At 40.4% G+C, this 9,251-nt stretch overlaps 1 protein-coding gene across 1 annotated transcript in view; it reads right to left on the bottom strand.

Moving 5' to 3' along the window:
• The window catches only part of LOC126413106 (myrosinase 1-like), a 51,500-nt gene extending 45,731 nt beyond the window's left edge, over positions 1-5,769 (bottom strand). Inside the window, exons 1-3 of the mRNA XM_050083000.1 lie at positions 5,634-5,769; positions 4,904-5,037; positions 1,759-1,893 (exon numbers count right to left, since the gene is read on the bottom strand). Of these exons, the coding sequence (XP_049938957.1) occupies positions 1,759-1,893; positions 4,904-5,037; positions 5,634-5,769 (405 nt within the window). The remainder of the gene's footprint in view (positions 1-1,758; positions 1,894-4,903; positions 5,038-5,633) is intronic.
• Between the last annotated feature and the right edge of the window lie 3,482 nt (positions 5,770-9,251).

Below are 9,251 nucleotides of genomic sequence, written 5' to 3' on the forward strand. Positions count from 1 at the left end.
CGCACTGAAGCGCCTAGAACCGCTCGGCCGCTCGGCTACAAAGACAGGATAAATACCACCTTTATTTAATATATGGAAATTATTTATTTTTCACAATTGGCCTATTAGCTACATAAGCAAAGCATTTTTACGTGTTAATTATGGTTTGGTGTTAGATGGTACAGTTCTTGATATTCCTATCATAAAATTGCTGTAGGCCTCTGTCCCCATTACCCAGCTACTAATATTTGTTTTACTATTAACATTGCTGTTATTATAGCTATTGAAAGAGGCACAGTGGTTAAGATATTGGATTTAGTTTGAGAAGGATGAGGTTCAATCTCGGTCTGGCCATCTTGGTTGAAGGTTTCCGTCATTCGACAACCTCAACTCCTTTCTGTTCAGCTGTATGGGCCGTTGACTCACGGGGAAGGAAACACGCAGCTTGATAGTTCCTTTCTGGTTTCCCTGGAAAATACGCCTGCCTTACTGAAAGACATGCAGAACTAACTCGTTTCTCAGAGTAGGTTTGAAAACAATGGCTGTTAATTTCTACCATGATCCCTTTCATATATGTAAGATCTTCACAACGTATGATCGAAGTGCCTGAAGTATTACAACAAAATTATGATTTATCAGATTTTTAATTAAAATAGATGTGTTATACATGGTTTATGCTTAGTTAGGTAGCCCGATATGATAAGGAATCTTAATAATTATACGATATGATAGAAAAATTCGCATATTGTCTGTCTGTGTTTGACGTACCTTAGTAATTTTGTTATAGCTGTAAGAAAGCAATGTTCTTTATTTGTTCCGTACTGGAAGCAGTTACATGGATCCTATATATTATTATTACGAGGGTTGGAACTATAATAGTGGCAACTACAAAATAGAAAGTCTACCTGTTCCAAAGTTTCACTGACCTTCGACGTAGTCACCAGCATTGTGTTTAACCCGTTGCCAGCTATGTGGAAGTCGTAGGATACTCTTAGTAGCGCCAATTCTGTTGACACTTCAAGCGGCGCGGTCTATTGCCCGACGAATTTGTACCAGTTCTGAAGCGAATGCCGTGAAGTGTTTATTTCAGTTTAGAAATCGAGTTGAACTCACGAGGGCTTAAGTCAGGGGAGTGCAATAGGTGGGATAGCACTTAGCAGCCCCACAGTCAAACAAATCAGTAACAGCTTGCACTGTACGTGCGTGAGAATTGTCCTGCAAAATGATGGCCAGATTCTGCAGAAAGTGTCATCACTTTCGTCTCTAAGCTGGTCGTAGGTTGTGTTCCAAAAATGAACAGCACAGAAACAGAAGTGATGACACTTTTTGCAGGACCTGGCCATCATTTTGCAAGACAATGCTCAAGAACCTTCAGTGCATGCTGTTACTGATTTGTTTGACTGATGGGGCTGCTAAGTGCTATTCCACTTATTGCTCTCCCCTCACTTAAGCCCTCGTGAGTTCGATTTCTAAACTGAAAGAAACACTTCAAGGCATTCGCTTCAGAACCGGTACAAATTCGTCGGTGAATAGACCGCACCGCTCGAACTGTCAACAGAACTGGCACTGCTAAGAGTATCCTACGACTTCCACATTGCTGGCAACGGGTTATACACAATGCTGGTGACCACTTTGAAGGTCAGTAAAACTTTGAAATATGTATTTATTTTGTACGAGCTGTAAATAAATAGTTGCCACTATTAAAGTTCCAAACCTCATAGGTGCTTTTAAATCTGAGAAAGTTCATTGAATGTGTGAATAGTATCACTTCTTACTTACCAGAGGTTGGATTCCATTCGCGAGCAGCTCGTTGATGAGATTGTTGTAATAGTCGATACCAGCCTGGTTGATAACGTCGAGGTCTCCATTAGGCAACACACGTGGCCAGGAAATCGAAAATCGGTACACGTCCGCCTGTTGAATCACAGTGTATTAATAGTTGCGGCTAAGAGATCGTTGGTTGATGGCTTATACGTGATCGTTAATTTACTGAGCTCAAGAAATAAGACACATCGATAATGGTAACCATCTAATTAACCAGTACAGTGCAAGACTGCTACACAGAAGAGTGAACTGTGTGTCACAGAGATCGTTATTTGTGGACAATATTTTTACGCTTTATCTAATAAACTTAAAAAAACTTGACATTCTTTAAGGTAAATCTTCCTTGTATTTGGATATATAGCGAAATTCGATGAAATAGTCGAAAATTGTTTGTCATCCTCAAGAGCAATAAGTAATTTATAAATAAATTTAGAAATGTGCAGTGATAGAAATGAAGAACGTGAGAGGGAAATTTGTATAATATACAAAAAGACTACCTTGCAATTATTCAATAGATGGAAGGATACGATAGAGTGCACTGAAAATTAAGAACTACACACACCACTTACATAGTACTATAAGGGTAATAACACGTAATTTGGTAGTAACTGACAAGCAATTATTGCTCAGAACCACTTATTATTTCGGCAAACACAGCCAAATCCGTAGCAGTTAGAGACAGAGAACGAATTTGGTGAAACATAATAAGTGGAAATAAAAAAGTAAAAATGATAAAATGACTGAATTTACAAGAATAAAATTCATGTTTCTAGGAAAAATGCAATTTTTTAAATTGTGGAATTGAATACTTCGCACAAATTTGTAAAATTAAGTGGGAAGAGAGGCTCTTACGAAATCGACCAAAGCAATGGCTGTTCCTATAGTGCTATACGTAAGTGACGTTTGGTTATAAGGAAACGCAAAGAAAGGCGGGACAGACGGAAGGACAGCATTACCGTCACAATGATAATGGTGCTTTCACAGAACTATAGAAGAAAATGTATTAATCATAAGTGTGGAAAACACAATCTTCGATCGATCGAATGGGCGCTAATGACCATAGAAGTTTTGCGCCCTAAAACCACAAACAAAAAAAACAAAACAAAAAAAAAACAATCTTCGATATCTGAAAAACAAATAAACACATCAATCAAGGGGATGTAGGTCAGTAGGACGGGCGACGAAGACTATGGAGAAAAAACCTACTCCACAATAAGAATGAAAAATCGTGTGGAGTTACAGAGCCGAATATGAAAGATGAAGATGTCGCAAAAAAGGAAAAGAACTGACTGACTCTTTTAGTAGCTATTGACTGAGTGTTACACTTCCATTTTAAAGACCTAGCAAATATACGAAATATTAATGGTGTACAACACAAATTTTAATTCCGCAGAGTCTTTTCATCTGGTTACGGTGTTCGTTAGCAGACAGAAACAACTTCAGAACGATTTTCGAGATACTGGTGTCAGAATCAACTGAATCAAAGAAAATAATCTATGAGGTTACAGTTTTCAGCAATGTCACTCCAAGGTTAACTCATTTACAGCCCCTCAATTTTTCGGTGCGCTTCAGAAACGTTGTTGAGAGCTGCTGATATAAGATAAACAATTCTCTTATATGAGTGGATTCAGTAAATTTCTCTTTGCTCGGAAACAAGTTACGTTGCTATTGCAACGATTTGGTCTCTCCCCCCTACCCTCGAATTTTAATGGTTATGTGGAATTCGTTTTGTATGGAGGCCTTTTTTTTTATTTGTTGAGTTTCTGCCACTAGAAATGTTGTGCCGACGATGTTCGCGCACATACGTTAAGGTCATAGGCTCACTCCACAATATGGTATAAGAACAGGCTATCGGGCAGCATTGGATTTTCTCGGTTATATCTTCTTAATTTATATTATCATCCATAGTAACACGATAATACAAAGAAATTCCACAATTGTGTATTGAACCAGGGACCTAGAAACAACGGACAGGCTTCGTCCCGCCGTAGCCCTCAGTGGTCAATCCACCCCACCGCCGCCCCACACCGAACACAGGGTTATTGTGCGGTTCGCACCCCCAGTGAACCTCCCTCCCCCCGCACGTAGGACGTCTCATACCAGATGAGTGTAACTCCATATGTTTGCATTGTACAGTAATTTTCGTGTACGTATACATGGAGAAAGTGTTTGTGCATCAATCGCCGTCATAGTGTAACAGAGGCAGAATAAGGGAGACCAGCCCGCATTCGCCGAGGCAGATGGAAAACCGCCTAAAAACCATCTACAGGCTGGCCGGCACGCCGGGCAGATTCGTGCCGGGGACCGGCACGCCTTCCCGCTCGGGAAACATCCAGTTAGACCGCGCAGCTAGCCTGGCGGATAGTTCCACAATTACTCATCATTGTAACTAACACTGCAGAAAAACACATGTGACCCACTTAGTAATGGAGAAACATTGTACCTTCGTATTTCTATGAAAATGGCACACAGATTTCGAGAGAAAGGGAATTTGGCGAAACTGACTAAAACAATGAATTGCACAAGCGAGGAGAGGGGTTCGGGTTCCCTTCTCATCACAATTACGTTATCCCCAAGTTAACGTACTCGGATTTTAGAATCAGCGGTTTTCCAGCTCATCTGTCTCGAGATTTAGCTCCGTTTTCGTATCACTGAAGTTCCATTGCCTACTACAGTGTAAAAGTGGAAACTGGTTCTGGAATGATCTGTGTATTTTATTAGATTTACGTAACTGCTGTGTAAGACGGGAGTATCATTTCCTCTGCAGCTACAGACAAGGCTATGTGAAACGGTAAGTGTGATTTCCCCTGATATTAGACATTCCTACTTTTAACCTATTTCCGTGTAATTGAGGTACGCCATTTAGTTCACTTTTAGTTGTACATCCAAAGCAACCTATACCTGTAAACGAACCTATGCTGCGTTTTCTGGAGAAAATACTGTTTTTGTAGATGCAGAACACTTCGTATGGCACGTAAAATTAATACGTACGTCCAGTTTTTTGCTATGTCGAATGAATTGAATATAAATTGAGGAGAAACGTAGTGTTGCAGTCTGAAAAAATAACAACAGTCTTCTTCGCTTTGGAAAGTGTACTTACGTTGAGAGCCTTCAGCATCTGCACGTCCTCCTGGTACCTGTGGTAGGAATCGCAGGCGACGTCACCGGTGACACCTCCAATGATGAGTTCCGGATGGTTGTGGAAATAGTAGTCTTGAATGCTCTCTCCCTTTCCTGTACAGACATGCCAGGACATAGCAATACGTAGGTATTTTCACAGAAATTTATAATTCGGTTTCTTTTGGACAAGCAACATCATGGAATATATTGACCACTCACACTGTTATAAATACTGAACGTAAGGGAGCGTTTGAATGCTAAGACTATTCTAAATAAACACTGTAACCTGTCAAATTGTTTATACCAGATGATCGTTATTGCCTCAGTGTCACATTACATTAATAGCCAAGTTCGGCCTGTGACAATTTTCGAGAACTGTTGCGACGATGATACATAAAAACTATTTAGTTCTACGGGAAAACAAAAACTTGTTCTCTCCTACAAAAATAATTTTCTGATACGGATCTGGATGTGGCCGCTGGCTGAGCTGGCGATTAATGTGATGTAATACATCATACGACGAAGGTCATCTTGTACAAACAATTTGACGTTATACGGATAAATTACAAATGGTCTTAGCTCTCAAAAATTACGTTGAGTATGTGGACCCCTTCATGAAGCAAAATAATTACGGAATGTTTTCAAGTACAGAGTTTTCTTTTGCTCCTTCTTACTTTCCTGCGGAATACAGTTAATGCTTCTAAACTCACCATCTTCGTTCCAGGCTCCTTCGATCTGGTATGCGGCTGTCGCAGCTCCAAACATGAAGCCTTCTGGGAACTGGTTAGTGGCTGTCTGTGCCGAAGCAACGACGAGCACAGCCGTGAACACAGTCAGCAGCCTCATGATTCTCAGTTTCCAGTGTCCTTATGTGAGCTGCTGCAGGTTTACATATACATATATATATATAATGTAGTTGCAGTGTGGTTTCGTAACATCATTACAAAACCGCAGATACATTAGTCAGTTTTCACTTATCACCATTAATCAGCAGATTTCTTTTGGCATTACTTCTGTTGTAACGCACAAGTGTTTCTCACTGATATTATCGGAGAGCTACGGAGCGAAACTTCTGCGAGATGCTCTGTGTCATTCAGTGGTATCAGTAGAGGCTTTATTATCAGTACCGGATGGATACTCTCCAGTGCCCCGTCTGGATGGTGCTTGAAACTCTTGAGTTCGATGATTAGCGACAATGATTCTGGAGAAAAGTACAGCCGTCAATCCTTTAAGGGAACATGTGTCTCAGTTTAGCAAAGTACAAATTATAAATTACAAACACAATAATGATTTACGTGCTTTGGGACAATCTACATAGCGATGAAAGTCTACGGAGAGACAGTTTCTCATCGAATAAAGAATCATTCTTTACACATTCGGCACTTTAGCGTAACTGTAATCTCCTCTCCAAAGGAAACTTTTGTGTTACAGTGCAAACATCACACTAACAAAATTGTTAGAGTCAAGCTGTTCCTCCACCCGTTCATAGGCGTATTTAGTGCAGCGCTGTGGTAATTTGAAGGCAGTACTCGTATGACATTTCACTTGCTACCAGCACTTTGTATGATTGTACGTCTCTTAAAGTGTGTAAATTTTACACATTAGGTACTGTAGCAGCTAAGAGACTGCTACACACAGAAAAACAAATTTCTAATCGAAGAAATATTTCAGATTATAAATATATATGGGATGTTTTAAACTGTTTCATGAAGCTGCAGAAAAACCCCGAGCCAATTACTTGGCATATAAACTGAGGACCCGTGTTAGGAAATTTCATCCAGGATAACAGAGTATCCAAAGTATGGCAAATACGAACTACCTCACCTACTCCAGAAAACGATTTTCTTTCTCTGGACATATTTCGTGGTCTAGGGATAGCTTCTGTGATAAGTAACCAAAACGGCCTCAATCCCTGGTTCGAAACCGGCCACAGCTTAAATTTTGATTAATAATCAGCATCTGCGGCCGAAAACTTCCGGCGTAAGGAGTGGCCATCATCTTGCCAACGGCTTTGTCAAAGAGGGTGGAAGAGTGGACAGAGGTCCAGATCACTCTCTTCACCTCGGTATGGGAAACTGCCTCTAAAGGCGGAGATATCAGCAATGATCAACGGCAAGAGGATGTAGAAGGCAATGGAAACCACACGAAAGACGCGTAACGTGTATCCATAGGACACGTGTCCTGTAAAAGTGTCATGATGAACTCTCCATTGGCAAAAGATTCCGGAATAGTCCCCCATTCGGATCTCCGGGAGTGGACTGCCAAAGGGGAAATGACCATGAGAAAAAGATCGAATAACCAACGAAAGGAAAACGTTCTAGGATTCGGGGTGTTGAATGTCAGAAGCTTGTATGTGGTAGGGAAGCAAGAAATTCTGAAAATCGAAATGCAAACGCTCAATCTAGATACGGTAGGGCTCAGTGAAGTGAGATGGAAAGAAGACAAGGATTTCTGGTCGGATGAGTATACGGTAAAATCAACAGAAGCTGAAAATGGTATAACGGCAGTCGGATTCATTATGAATAGAAAGGTAGGGCTGAGTGTAAGGTACTACGAAAAGTTCAACGATATGGTAGTTCTTATCGGATTCGACAGCAACACCGACAGTGGTTGTTCAGCTATATGTGCCGACGTAAGAAGCTGAAGATGAGAAGGTAGAGAAAGTGTATGAAGATACTTAAAGGGTAATACAGAACGTAAAATGAAATGAAAATCCAATAGTCATATGGGACTGGAGTGCTGTTATAGGGTAAGGAGCAGACGAATAGGTCCCAGGAGTATATGGGCTTGGGACAAGGAATGAGAGAGGAGAAAGACTAACTGAGTTCTGTAATAAATTTTAGCTAATAGTAGCCAATACTCTGGTCATGAACCACAAGAGAATGAGATATATTTGGAAAAGGTAGGGAGGTACGGGAAGATTTCAGTTAAATAACATCGTGGTCAGACAGAGATTCCGAAATGAGATACTGGATTGTAAGACGTACTCAGGAGCAGATGTAGACTCGTATAGCAATGTAGTAGTGATGTAGAGTAGGCTGAAGTTTAAGAGATTATTCAGGAAAACTCAATACGCAAAGTAGTGGGATACGGAAGTACTAACGAATGACGAGATACGCTTGAAGTTCTCGAACGCTGCAGATACAGCAATAAGGAATAGCTCCATATGGCAGTACAGCTGAAGAGGAATGGACTTCTCTAAAAAGGCCAATGACAGAAGTTGGAAAGAAAAACATACGAACAAACAAGGTAAAAGAAACCTTGGCTAACAGAATAAGTACTTCAGTTGATCGACCAAAAAAAAAAAGAAAATGCAAGTCACTTAGGAATGCAATAAATATCAAATGCAGGGAAGTTAAAACGAAATGGCTGCTTGAAAAATACAAAGAGATCGAAGCAGAAATGACTGTCGAAATTACTGACTCAGCATACAGAAAATCAAAATAACCTTCGGACAAATTAAAAGCAAGGGTGGTAACATTAAGAGTGCAATGAGAATTCCACTGTTATATGTAGAGGAGAGAGTGGATGGATGAAAAGAGTACATTGAACGCCACTGTAAGGGGGAAGATTCGTATAATGTGATAGAAGTAACTCGAGTCGTTTTAGAAGAGACAGGAGATCCAGTAATACAATCAGAATTCAAGAGAGCTGTAGAGGACTTAACATCAGATAAGGCAGAAGGGATAGATAACACTCAACTAGAATTCCTCAAATCATTGGGGGAAGTGGCAACAAAACAGCTTTTCACGTTGGTGTGTAGAATGTGTGAGTCTGGCGACTTACAATCTGACTTTCGGAAAAATATCATCCACACAATTCCAAAGACAGCAAGAGATGATAAGTTGGATAATTATCGCACAATCAGCTTAACAGCTCATGCATCCAAGTTGCTTTCAAGAACGATATACGGGTGGAATGGAAAAGAAAACTGAGAAAGTGTTAGATAACGATCAGCTTGGCGTAGGAAAGGTGAAGGCAGGAGAGAAGCAATTCTGGCGTTGCGGTGGAAGCAAGGCTAAAGAAAAATCAAGACACCTTCATAGGATTTGTCGACCTGGAAAGCGTTCGACAAAGTAAAATGGTGCAAGCTGTTCGAGATTCTGAAAAAAAGTAGGGGTAAGCTATAGGGAGAGATGGGTAACATACAATATTTGCAAGAGCCAAGAGGAAATAATAAGAGTGGCACGCCAAGAACGAAGTGCTCGACTTAAACAGCGTGTAAGACAAGGATGTAGTCTTTCGCCCCTATTGCATCTGTACATCGAAGAAGCTGTGATGTAAATAAAAGAAAGGTTCAGGAGTGGAATTAAAGTTCAAAACGAAAG

This window comes from Schistocerca serialis, chromosome 7, assembly GCF_023864345.2.
Source record: "Schistocerca serialis cubense isolate TAMUIC-IGC-003099 chromosome 7, iqSchSeri2.2, whole genome shotgun sequence".
NCBI classification, from domain to species: domain Eukaryota; kingdom Metazoa; phylum Arthropoda; class Insecta; order Orthoptera; family Acrididae; genus Schistocerca; species Schistocerca serialis.